The sequence below is a fragment of the Phalacrocorax aristotelis genome, chromosome 3 (assembly GCF_949628215.1).
Source record: "Phalacrocorax aristotelis chromosome 3, bGulAri2.1, whole genome shotgun sequence".
NCBI lineage: Eukaryota > Metazoa > Chordata > Aves > Suliformes > Phalacrocoracidae > Phalacrocorax > Phalacrocorax aristotelis.
Window position 1 is genome coordinate 119,424,045 of NC_134278.1, and position 13,738 is coordinate 119,437,782.

The following is a 13,738-nucleotide window of genomic DNA, read 5'->3' on the forward strand; positions in this document are numbered from 1 at the left end:
TGTTCAGTTTGTGTGTAACGTTGTTAGATGAGTCCTGAGATATTATGAAACCCTGAAGTTGTCATATTAGATTAGAGCAGAGGCCCTCCACAGTCAGTACTCTGTGTTGGCAGAAGCCAATACTGGATCATTCAAAATAAAGTGCAGTAAATGGTGTGTTGCCCAGAGCAGCTGCTACCTTCTGTCTCTCTTAAATGGAATACGATTTATTCCCTGAAATATGAAAACGAATATGCATTCCAAACCTTTAGACTTTTCTTCTCCTTATTAAAGGACCTGCCTGTGTCTGTAACCTGTGGTTATCCCTCTTTTTCTCCCAGGCTTACTGAGCTCTTTACTTCAATGTTGTATCAATGTTATATTTAATAGACATTTCTTCTCATTGCATTCAAGCTTATTTCCTTTCAGTATCATGAAAAACTCTTGGTCACAGCTATTCAGCTCTCCCAAATAAATTCTTTTCTAATATTGGATGTTATTTTTTATCTCTTTTTATTTCTGTTCTTATTAATCTCCAGCCCAAATTCAGCAACTGCAATGGTTTGGTATGGCAGACTCTTCCACGCCTCTTCTTACTTTGTCACTGAATCCTTCTGCATTTCTTCTGTCTTTGCCTTAAATCAGTGCTGCCCAGACTTTCTGCCATCCATTGCCCTTCCCAAGAACTCCTCAAACACAAGCAAGGTGTTGCCTGTCTCAGGGTTTCCTCAGTCCTTCTCCTATCCTTTGATCAGGTGGGTACCTGTGCCTCTTGCCCAGGAAAAATGAGTCTGCTCCTTCCAGAAATCGTCGTTCAACTCTGAATCTGCCACTAAGACACCACAGAGAAAGAGTGTCCCTACAAACAGGCTTCAGGTTGGATGAATTTCATAGGTGGGCCACAAACAGCCCAACGATTCTAGTTTGAGCAAATTTTTTTCAGACAGCATACTCAGAAATGAACCTGACATGACAGGTTTACTGTTGTTTTATATAGCTGAATTGTAAGCTTTTCAGTAATATGTATATCTTTCTTTTTCCTTAAATTATAGACATCAAAAGTTTGTCCAAAGATCTTTGGAGGAACATGGAAGTAGGACGTTTTGTATATGGCTTGGAAAGAAGAGCTAATTCCAATTTTGTGTTAGTCATAACTAGATCTATAAATCTGCATGATTAAAATAAAAAGGGAGTTCTCTTGCTCCCATCACAGTCACTGTACAATGCTTTAAGATGAATTTACAAACTGGGCAGTGGACCAGCAAGTAATTACAGTTATCTGACGGTTTCACACAGTCCCAGTGATGCAGGAATCGGGCATGGAGCAGCCCCCTGCCCTGGTGAGGAAGAAGTGCCCTGCAGCTGGCAGTCCCCCGGTGGCACGCACAGCCGCTGCACACCCTCTGCACTGGTGAGCTCCGCAGGCAGCTGCAGCTAGACATCAGCTCCAGAAAAAAAAGTTCAGCTCCTGATCTTACAGCCTTCCTTGCATCAGGAGACGAGATACAACTGCAATACTCCAGTCAAGAGATCTGCCGTCTGTCCTGTACCTGCAGGGGGTATTGTCAGAGGCTTAATGGCCAGTCCAGCGTTCCTGCCTGCCACCGTTGCTGGTGTGTGTGTGACCTGGGTCGTAGCACTGATTTTGTTCCTGAGGCTGTGCCAGAGCATGTCTTACCATGCACACCTTCTTAGCAAAAGGGACACGGTCCACCCTGCACAATACAAGTAGCCGCTAATAACCTGCTTGCTCTTGTTTAAATATTCCTGGCTTGTTGACCATTTTGGGCTACTGCAGTGTAAGAGTAAGTGGGGAAGGGCAAAGCATCTCAGTGTAGGATGTTGAACAGAAGAATATGAGAGGTGAGGAGGTCCCACCCTGGTTTGTGATGCTGGGGCATCTGTTGATATCATGATAAGGGAGGGTTACAATGCTTTGTTTCACTTTTGAAAGTATTTTTGGGTATTTTGTTTTACTTCCCCTTTGAACTGATAGCAAGATTGCCTGCTGCTTGGAACTGACATTTTAACTATTACATTTGTTTAAACCCAATCTGGAATAAATGAAAAATTTTGAAGCGGGCACAGGAACATTAGGTGCCAGATTGTGCCCTGGACTATACAGGGAGAATAAACTTGGCAGTCTTCTCCTATAAGTATTCAATGAGAATCAGTGTAACACAACTCAAAAATAGTAAGTTAAAAATTACCTCAGAGTGCAATCCACAAATAACCTACAGGGCTGGGCTCAAAAAGAGAAAGCATGTGCAGGTTTTAGCACAGACTCTTCAGCAGCAGATGTCTTTGGGACATATAATTTCATATCCATAAATCTCCAGAATAATTAGAGACTTTGTGCAGGACATCACAGATAACCCAGGTAGAAGTCTATTATGTTTGTGAACATCTTGAGCCTTCATTCAAGTGGTCAGGTATGCCAAGGGTGCCAGCAGCTCCCCAGCAACTTGATTCCAGAGACAACCTATGGCAAAGACTCCTGTGCTGTTAATTGTTGCTGCAGATAAAACTGGTTTGAGGTCAGTGTAATCCCCCCAGGTTTGGACACCGATCTTTTCAACCTGTGCACAAGACAGATAGAAGGGAACTCCACTGTTTCACAGCAGGGAAGTCCTTTCAGGTTTGACCAGTCTATATTTAGTGTAACACAAATCACATAGTTTTGCTTATCACCTGGGGTACAGTTATTTGTATAAACTAAGAAAACTGAAAGCACCCTGCTAAGACGGGAGCTGCAGCAAAGTGTCCAGAGAGGTGTCCTCTGACTTAGAGAGGCCTTTGGTTGCAAAGACACCAGTAAAGCAGTGAGAACTGCAGACAGCACCTCAGCAAGGAGTTTTCAGGGAGTGAGAAAAGGGACTGCAATACATGCTCTTGGTGTAGCAGTGTGTCTCTGCCCTGCAGGAGGTGTATGGCTCGCCGGCCTGCATCACCCCTGCAATGATTGTGCCCCCACCCACTGCTCAGTGGAGTGTTTCCCAGTGCACCGCCCCAGCCGGCTGTGGAGTCAGCTCAGTGTACACAAGAGCTGCGGGGGCCCTGAAGGCATCAGCCTTGCGGGGGCCTGGCCTCACTTGGACCACCAGCCCTTTTGTACGTTTGCTTGGGACAAGTGAGGAACCATAGTGTCTGGAGCCTGGACTGTGTGGAAACGGTTCTCAGGCACCATTCAGCATGTTGGTTCACACTCCCCAGAGATGCAGGGCACACCCTGCTTCCCATTCCCCAAGTGGAGCTGAAAAATCCCTGTAGAGTCTCAGAGCAGCCCTGGTCAGAAGTCCATAACTCTCTTTTGGAGGCTGGTCAGGGTCACAGGGGATGGGCCAGTCCATTCAGACAGTGCCCCATCATGGGCAGGACAAGCTGGGTTATGGCCAGCACCCACCTTCAAAGAGAAAGGCACCACATCAGCTCTGCCCGCTTTTGCAATATCTCTGATTCCTGGCCCCTGTTTCATCCCAGTTAGACCCAGGAGAGGGCCTTGTGACACAGGGCTAGATGGGCAGATACAGCAGAGGCTGGTGACCCACAGGGTGGGAGGGAGCCAGGTGCCCCCATTCTTAGTCACCAGCCCTGAGCCCTTGACCCAGTTGCCCCAGGTGTAAAACACCTCATGAGCACTGGAAACACCTCAAGTTTCCAGACTGGAAAATGTGAGCTGCTACTGTCTGACCTACTGCATCTGGGCCCTGGAGAGAAGACACAGTAGCAGCATAAACATCTCCAAATAAGCTGTTGGAGGAGGACTGAGAGCCCACACTTAGTGGATTATGGTAACATTTGTGAAAAGATTTCCAACTTCTGTGGAAAGAGCAAACCTGTAGTTTTCCCCTGGTTTGAGTGAGGGTCTCTGGAGCTTTCAAGGAGCTGGACTAATACCTTTAATATGAAATTTGTTGCAGTGTCAGATGATTTTCTCTTCAAAACCTGTTCATCTGGAAAATAAATGATGGAGAAGAACATGAATAATTTACTATTCACTCATTTAAAAAGAAGCTGTTGGCAATGGTTTAGTCAGATGCAGTGCCTTAGGCCAATAAAGATAATAAGAATTAGTCAGCAATACTGCACTGAAAGAAAAAGGTCAAAATTATCATTGGTCCAAATCCAAAAGGCCAGTTTTTGTTCTGTTATTCTAAAATGGTGGCCTTCAGTGCCCTTTGATTTTCATACCGCAAAATAATTCCAGCAGAGCTTCAGACTCTTCCATGGAATATTTAAACCTATTAAGTGTCCCCACTTTATTGCTTTTCCAATACCCACCAGGAACAGTTTGTGAACCCTCAAGTAGCTGTGTAGTACAGGCCAACAAGTGCTGTATTAAAACAAAGACTTACACATTGTTTAGATACAGAGGACTGAATATGGCCTCTGGGTTTACAGACACAAGGAGATTTCCTTGGAGAAGTTGCTTTCTCCAAGTTTCCATTTGCAAGTTTCCCACTTCTTCTCATAGCTGTTGAGGTCCAATTTGTCAATATTACTTCAACAGGCAGGTTGAATTACTAAAGCTGGCCTCACCTACTTGTTTGTATCTCCAGCATCCCACTGCCAGAGGGCAAACCCAATAATTATTGGTAACATTACTCCAAAGAATGTTCCTTTCCATACTGCAATATATATGACAAATGTGATACCTTTGTCTGAAAAATACTTTCCATACCTCTTAGGTTTCACTATATTTAGAAATATTTAGCACTTCTGCATCACAGTTGTCTTACTTGCTGGAAATCTGTCTTACCTTGCTTTGGCAAGCAGTGAATACATTAACATGTTGATGCTTGCATTCTGCTTACTCACTTTCAGACATGCTCAGTATGATTTAATCTAGATTTGTAATGTTATGACATTTTATGCCTCAGCTTGCTTAAGTTGATATTGGCAACCCGGGATGTGGATTACTTATCTACAATGCTTATATACTGGTATGATGAGCACCACTTAAAGCCCAAGAGGGCAAAAGAAAGAAATTAAGAGTGTAGATTTTGCCACATACAGAATTTAATTGGCCAGGTAAGAAAATACCTAATAAATATGAATAAAACTTCCCCATTTCAGTCTCCCAAAGATGACATGGATTGTCCAAAGTGTCAGGAGGGGTACGCCCACCTGAACCAAACATATGAAAATTAAAACTATACGAGCACAAATTATTTGCTCCTACACATGTTAATGCTAGTGTTAGCACAGCTTTTGTCTAAAGAAGTCCTAGGTGCTGGAGCTGCATGAAAATCTTGGTGTTTAGCATATTAGACTTAGGGTTTTAGCTCTTCCTTTAAAGAAAAGTTTGAAAGCATGGAGGGGAGGCAGGGACTGGAGGCAAAGCAGCTGCCCCAAGCAGCCAATAACATTGCTCTGCCTCTGTGTTGACGTGTCTGAGCACAGCAGGACAGAGCTGCCGTGTGTTGGAGATGGGCGAAGGTCTCTGAGTGCAGCGGGAGAGGCTGGGAAAGGGGATTACAGCTTAGGCTACATAGGTACAGGATGAGAGAGCTAGAGGAGTTCGACACTGCCTTCAACTCCACCTGCTACCATGGGCTAAAGCCCTCAGGGATTCGTTCTTGTAGTGGGATCAGGAATGTATTCTCCATAATAAAGCTCCTCCATAGTGCTTGTGGCATAGTAACTCTCAGTTGGGGAATCAATATTGCAATTGGTACTAGACCTCACTACTTTGGTTTGAACATCAGTGTGCCCATGTGCCTCCACAGCATCCTTTGCTTGGCCCTCTGCAGCATTATAGCAAGGTCTTAAAACGAAAGTGCTGTCTGTGGGCATGAGTTCCTCATTTTAGCAACAAGGGAGAAGGAAAGCAGAGAGACATTCCAAAGGCGGCAGTAAAGCTGGATGAGATTTCTAGCTCCCCACCTTGTGTGCAGTCTTGAAGGACCAGAAAAATGTGGGTATCTGCAGTATTTCTTGTTCCCATTAGGTGCTGATCTTATTTTGTTGCAGTTGTTTCCCATTTTTTTAGCTTTATTGATCTCTTTTCTATTTTGTGTTTTGTTAGTTTTTTCTCATACAGCAGAGAAATTGCAAATATAATGTTATTATGAGTAATGTGCTGACTTTGTTTTCTTATCTACCTTAGGACGTTTATTTACCCCTTCTTCACTAGAGGCAGACCTTTCCCACTGCAATTGCTTTTCTTTGGCACATTATTCTGTATCTATAATGGCTTCCTCCAGGGGTACTACCTGATTTACTGCGCTGAATATCCAAATGATTGGTGTACCGACATCAGATTTACATCAGGTAATTACAGCTGCAGGATTCCCAAGATCTGATCTCCAAGCAATTTGTAAACATTTTGAATTATGTCCTAACCTTCACTGAACATGTGAGTCAAATCAGCTGTAATGGAAATCAGCATAAAACCTGCCTGCTGGCCCAGATAAAACAAATAAATGTGCAGCGACTTCTTTTTATTCCTGCTAGGCAGCTGCCTTTGAAGGCGTACGATGTTATGTGCTAGTCTCAAATCACCAGCCTCACCAGTGGTGTTTTACTGACACCACTCCAGAGCCTCCCACTGCTATGGGCTGTGGAGATGCAACCTCAGGCTTCAGCTGAACAGGGATGTGCCCTCGCTCAGACAGAAAAGTCCACCCAGCAGCGGCCGTGTGCAAACGCAAACTGTGGTTTTCTCTACCCTGCCAGGGAGCTTTGCGCTTGATGCAGCTATTCTGCCTGAGAGAGAAAAGAATGGCAAAACCCTAGCATAAATGAGGCTTTAGAGACAAAGGTCTCTTTTTTCTCATGTAAGGCACATAGGAAGATTAGAGATCACGCACAGTCTGGTTGTATGTTGAAATGATTCCTTTATATTCTGTAATTTAATAGCCTAGCTGAATTTTACCCTGTAAAATCTTTGAAAGAACAACCAAGCAAGGGCAGCTAGGGGGCATTACACATTTGGTGCTGCACAGAGGATGTTTTTTAAATGCAGACATACAAATGAAGATTAACATGGAAGTCTGAGGAAATGTTTTGGATATGACCAGTATAAAATAACCAGGGTACTTTCTGTACACTGTTCCAGACTGTGGATGCAAGCTCAGTCTTTTCAGACAGCATCACATATTAAAAATCTTGGACATTGTTTAGTAACAGCTCCCATACCCAACAAAGAAAACACCACCAAATTTGCATGGTAAATAAAGTATACGTTTAATGAAAAAAAACAAACCCACAAACATTATCAGTACTTGAAATACTAAATAAAAAACAAACAGTATATTCTTGCTCTACAGACTCTTACCAACTATCTGTTGCTATTGGAAGTGTTGAGGTTTTATCAGCACTTAGTCTTTTTTCTATACTATGTAGCACACACCACCTCTATTTCTTTCCTTGCTTCCCAATCATTGTCAGAAGTGGTTTTCTCCATGTAATGTAGCATGAAATGTAGGGCATGTCACCTGCAGAGTTTCTCAATCAAACGCCTCTAGTTTTTCAGCTAAATGGAGTATGGTCAATGAATCATTCTGGCCAGAAGCTGTCAGCGAGTAACCGCTCCATGTGCATGCCCATAGCTCTGTCCAAGCAGCCTTGCTGGCAGTGCACTGAGCTGTGCTGAGTTGTAGGTTCCCTTCCTGGCTCTAGTGATGTGCTGGCTAAGTTTGTGTTCTCTGTGCTCCTCTTTCTGCTGCTGTAAAATGAGAGTAATGGTACTTGCCTACAGCTGAGTGGTTACTGCAGTAGCATCCACAGCTGTGGCTGGCTGCCATCAGCCAGCAGTGTCAGTTGGGTACTTTGTTCAGTAAATGATGACTATAGCCAGCTGGGAAGCTCAGCTTTTTCTCACAGCAGCTGAGAGTGCTCAGGTCTCACCAACAAAATAGTGTGCTCGGGATGGTCATTGTTCTGTCCAGAGTTGCTCTCCACACTGAAGCTACCCAATGCAGGTGATCCCAGAGGACTGTGATCCCACAATTAACAGAGGGCTGTCACGAGTCATCTATGCTTCTCCTGTTCAGTAGCCTTCTCAGTAGCAGTACATCTTTTGACTTGAAAAAGAATCCACCCACCTCATGTTAGGTCTCCTATATGCATGCTCCAAAGATAAAACACATATGTACTTGAGTAGGGATAACTAGATAGACCTGTCTTTCTAATCCATTTCTTGGTGTTTTGTTTTTTTTTTTTTTTCTTAGGCCTCCTCTTATTTCTGCTGGGAATGGGAATCAACATTCACAGTGATCTCCTGCTGCGCCAGCTGAGGAAACCCGGGGAGGTCACTTACAAGATTCCTCAAGGTATATCCCTATCCCCTACCACCTTGGAGAAAGTAGGGCAGCAGGATAGATAATGTTTTCTAACTGAATTTACAGCAAAGTGACAATAATAGCAGCAATGCCAGTATCACACAGGCACTCAGTTCAGATGCCTTTCTGAGCTGCAGGGACTAGTGTGAGCTGGCTGCAGACAGTCCATGAGCAGCAACAACAGTATTTGGAAAACATGAGCTGGGAGGAGAGGTTTTAGGAAATGGGCTGGGTAAGAGAGAAGATTGAAGTGGGACATCGGAATAGGAATTTAGCCTTGTAAAAGGCAGCTGCAAAGGAAGAAATTGTCTTCTCCATGCCCAGGAAGAATAAGTAGTGCACTTCTTACACTGCAAAAGGGAGATTCAAAGTGTAAAGTTTAGGGGAAAAAATAACACCAAGGATGCAAGGTGCAGAATTTCCTTTCTGTCTCCTTCAAGGTGAACCAGGAAATGTGTAGGTCTGTAGAGCAACATGGATGGGGATCCAGCAGTTTCCTGGTTTCAGGGATGACTCCTTCTGCTGTTACGAATCTCTCACCTCCAGTACTTACCTGCCTCTTGTAGATGTCGTGGTCAGTTAAGACGCAAAACTGAGATCCAGATTTTGTACTCCCCAAAGGTAGAGGAGTTGCAAAATATTTTTTAGGGCCTGAAGAGATTTGACTAGTATTAATATTTTTAATTTAAATCTAATATTGGGCTTTCTTAAGTCCTTTTCCAAATGACAAGAAATTATTGTGAAAGTGCTGGAAGCCTCTGGGTTAGAATGACCTTTGATTTTTGTACTTCTATGTCATGGTTTAGTCCCAGTCAGCAAATAAACACCACCCAGCCCCTCGCTCACTCCCCCCCACCCATATGGGACGGGGGAGAGAATCGGAAGGGCCAAAGTAAGAAAACTCATGGGTTAAGATAAGAAGAGTTTAATAATTAAAATAAAACAACAACAACAATAATATAATGAAAGGGAAAATAATAAGAGGGAAAGAGGTGAAATCTCAGGAAGAGGGAAAAAACCCAAACAGCAATTGATGCGACCACTCACCACCCACTGACTGACGCCACTGATCCCTGACCTGCAATTGCTTCTTCCCGTGGCCAGCTGCCCCCAGTTAATATACTGGGCATGATGTCATATGGTATGGAATATCCCTTTGGCCAGTTTGGATCAGCTGTCTTGGCAGTGCCCCCTCCCCTCCCGGCTTCTTGTGTACCCGGCAGAGCATGGGAGGCTGGAAAAGTCCTTGACTAGTAGAAGCACTGCCCAGCAACAACTAAAACATCAGTGTGTTATCAATATTATTCTCATACTAAGCCCAAAGCACAGCACTACACCAGCTACAGTGAAGAAAATTAACTCAACCCCAGCTAAAACCATGACATTGTCCAAGAGTCTTGTACAAGATCCTCTTTTGGCATGGCCCCACTGGCTTCAGGGCACTGGGTTTAGGTTGCTGTTATGGGCTCTGAATAAGAAAGGTAGTGTATTCTGCTGCTGACTTTATGGGAAAGAACTTTCCATGTGCTTGAGATGACTATAAAAATTACATATTTTGTCTGTCAATGCAGGGGGACTGTTCACTTACATTTCTGGAGCCAACTACTTTGGAGAAATTGTGGAATGGTTTGGTTTTGCCATAGCAACCTGGTCCCTACCAGCCTTTGCCTTCGCCTTTTTTACTCTTTGCTGCATCGGGCCACGTGCTTATCACCATCACAGGTATCAAACAGTTTCTTGCCATATGCTGCTGCTTGCTCTTGGAGTGCAATTTGCAAAATGCGAGGGAGGGGCAGAGGAGCAGGGCCAGAATTCAAGATAAAATTGAAATTTAATACTATGTACAAGAAGCAAGTCAAGAAGGCCTGTCATTTAATCCAACATGAGTTACATCACTGCTCCCACCATGTTAAAGCCTCTTTTTACTGAGCCTTGTAAATGTGAGCCTTTCCTAAGGGTTCCCTTGCAACCTCTGCTCTGAATTCCTTCAGGTCCATTAGAACCTTAACAGTATTATCAGTTTTCACTTAATTAGATAACCTGGTGTAAATAGTTTTGGAATGCTCTTTTGCAGAGTAGCACACAAAGGTTACAAAGCAAGGTGGTTTGGGGGGGTTTTAAGGTTCCTCAGCTGAGCTTTATTGAAACTCTGCAGTTTCCTTGTACGTGTGCAGGTTCACTCTCTTGCTTATTTTCTTTCAGGTACTATCTCAAGACATTTACGGACTATCCAAAATCAAGGAAAGCCTTGATTCCTTTTGTTTTTTAATGACTGAAAATGGACTCTGTATTCTGTTTTTATAGGGCTTTTTTCAATTCCTAGTCTTAGTGTTAGTTCTGTCTATAATTAATCATACAAATGATAACCTGGGGTTGTAACAGACAAGAAGATTGTTTGGTACTGAAGTTCTTATTTTCACTTACAGGGAAAATTGCAAATAGTTGTGGGCAAAGGGACTCCCCAAACAACATGTTTCCTTGTCAGTGGAGTTCTACCTATGGAAAATGGATATATAACTGCACTGACATCAGAGAGAAAGCATTGGTGGAGAAAAGTAGAAAGTAATCCCATGACTTCAGAGAAAGGCTTCAGCAGCCACTCCAATTTATAGCACTTCTGCAGCTGCTTTTTCCTGCCTCCATCCCGTAGCACGCGTGCCCTCGTTCTGCTGGCACTGCCCTATGTGTTGCCACACTTTAAACTGGATTAGGGGTCTCCTTTGCTAGGAAAATAACCCAGCCCATTATTTTTCATCAAAAGCCAGCTTAGCTCCCAGAACCATAACACAACAAGAGGATACTTGTGCCAGAACAAGGCTGGGAGCTGTGTGCCATGGCACTGAGGCAATGCTAAATACACGGAGATCGAAGCGTCTTAAGCTGGCACTCACAAGCACAACATCTGCGTTCCTTCCTTAAGCAATACTCTCCTCACTGTCAGATGATTAATCTTCAGCCATCAGGGTTTTTTTTTTAAATGTACTTTATTAGAGCAATTGCAGCTCCATTAGAATTTTTTTCTCTTGTAAATCCAGACCTCTTTTCAAAATAAAAATTTGTCCACTCAAAACAACCCAATTGTTATTCATAAAAAGACTTGAGATGGTGATATATGACAAAAATTACAACAAATAAAAAGCTCTGTGTTGAAGAAAATGTTCTCCAACACTGGCTGTACATTTTGTGTACGGAGAACTTTTTCAGATACTCCTATTAGGAAATGATACAGAGGTATTATCGAATTTTCACAAAAACACAGGATGTCTCTTTTTAATTTCAGACTAGTGTTAGGAATTTTCCCAAAAATGACATTAAGCCCAATAAGAAGAGACAGCCGCATGGATGCTGATAGTTTTAGTTACTCTTTAGAGTGTAAAAATCCTGCTAAGAATTATGCTGAGTAGCTGGAAAGAAAAAGACCGGACCACACATACTGAACATACTACCTGCTGCTGGAGTAACCTGATTGTACACAATTTTCTCCAAAACACAATAAAATCTATGTAAAACACAGAGCTGTGCTAGCCTGCAACTTTTTGTTTGCAGAAACAAGTCTCTCTGATGTTGCTTACCAAGTCCTGCTCATGCTGGCTTCCTCCCTCTGGGCAAACCCTCCCTTCTTTGCTCATATTATTAATTGTCTTCATTACCGTAGAGCAGAGCAGCCAGCTGAGGCTGGGTCCCATTGCACTAGTCCCTGTACAGCACACAGGAGAGCTGGATGCTTTGCCATGTGCAGGTGAGGGAGGGACGAAATAAGACTCAGGCAAAATTGTTGTCGCATGGGCTGTGAGTTTCACATCAGCAACACAAATGTATTTTCCTTTTGTTTCCTTATTTAAATCCTCTGTGCGGAAACACACTGGGAAGGGGGTCGCTGGGTGTGAAGTCAGGGACAGAAAGGCTGGAGGCGATGAGGGTGCTGGGTGGGAGGGAATGGCCTCTTCCCCAGGGAGCAGATGCTGAGTGTGAGCAGCAGCTGCACTCCCCAGAGCTCCCCACCACAGCAGCCCCTCCTTGACGGTTCCTCCTTGTGCTTTTTCCCCCCAAAGCCTTCCAAATGATGAGAGAGCAAATAGCCCATGGGTGCCAATGTTCCTAGCTGCTGCCTCCTCCATCTATTTCTTAGCAAGTGGGAGAGCAGGGACCAAGCTCTGCCTCACCCTTTGGACCAGAACAGGGCTTGTGAAGACTTCTGTGTCCCTCCTACCTACCCCTCCTGTCGGAACAGGACTATTCCCTCCATTTATTTTGTCTTGCTTAGTATTTGCACCAGATGGGCCGATATTGCCACTGCAAGGAATGGGGGATAAGAGTAGGAGAACTGGCACTGGCCCAAGGTGGGAGATGGCCTGCCTGCAGGCTGGGAGGCCCCACAGCCTGGCACCCCTGCACTGGCTGAGCACAGGGTGCCTCAGGGTGCTGGGTGCCTGGCAGGAGCAACTCCATTCTCTGTCCTGGGCCTTGGACATGTGTGGAAAAGGGCTGCAAACAGAAAAGGAGCAGATCTTCCTTCTTCCCCCTCCTGTGGCTTTTCTAGAGAGCAGGAGCAACACACGTGCACTTTAAACCCCCTACATGCAATGACTGCAGTTAATTGTGATGGAGAGGAGGCACAGGCTCTCGCCATGTCAAGTTCCCCCATGGGGCTGGTGGCTGCTGCCCCTCCTGCAGGGACACCAGCCTGTCCCTTTATGCACACGAATGCCCCAGGGCAGCACACCTGTGACCACTATGCTCCTGAGAAATTTCTTTCATCATCCCTTATTTTTATAAGGAAAAAAATATTCCCCTTGTCTCTAGGAGAAAAATCACAGCAGCCATTTTTATATCCCTCTGCGCAAGCCTCTGGAGGATATGTACACATATGAGTTCAGAGTTGACTGGAAAGTGTTTTGGAAAGCAGCACTTTTCTGACTTTCTTTGCAATGTCCTTTTGTTCTGCCAGAAGCTAACAGAAGGATCCTCCACTGGTAATAATTTAAAATAACAGCTCATTCCTCTTCTCCCCCTTTTGCAATACTATTTTTCTGTTTGCTTTCATCCGGTCACTCACAGTTTAGCTTTCATTTATCTTTGAGGAACATTTATGTCTGGGTGCTGTTCCCCTGGAGAGGGCCTTCCTCAGGGCAGCTCTGAGTGTTGCTGCTCTGCTAGAAAGACAGACCTCTCTTACATGGAGCTGATAACCCAGCCTTCATCCCCACTGGCAACCTGCTGGGAAAATTAATCCTTTATTCCCAGGACTCTGGTTAATTTAATTATTTTTGTATTGTTTGAGTGCTTTTTTCAAAAGCTGACTTTCTGTAAACATGTGCTATACTGCTGTGGTAATACACTAACGTCTTAATCATGCATCTGACAGTTTCTTCTGTGAAATGCATTTTCTGCACCTAAGTGATCAGACAGGCCACTTGTTGGTATCAGAATTTAGATACCTAATCTCTTCTGACAACCGAAAACAGAATTAAATG

General features: G+C 44.0%; 1 protein-coding gene across 1 annotated transcript in view; it reads left to right on the forward strand.

Moving 5' to 3' along the window:
• The window catches only part of SRD5A2 (steroid 5 alpha-reductase 2), a 29,355-nt gene extending 17,587 nt beyond the window's left edge, over positions 1 to 11,768 (forward strand). The window contains exons 2-5 of the mRNA XM_075089338.1: positions 6,089 to 6,252; positions 8,154 to 8,255; positions 9,836 to 9,986; positions 10,467 to 11,768. Of these exons, the coding sequence (XP_074945439.1) occupies positions 6,089 to 6,252; positions 8,154 to 8,255; positions 9,836 to 9,986; positions 10,467 to 10,533 (484 nt within the window). The 3' untranslated portion in view covers positions 10,534 to 11,768. The remainder of the gene's footprint in view (positions 1 to 6,088; positions 6,253 to 8,153; positions 8,256 to 9,835; positions 9,987 to 10,466) is intronic.
• Positions 11,769 to 13,738: the final 1,970 nt, after the last annotated feature.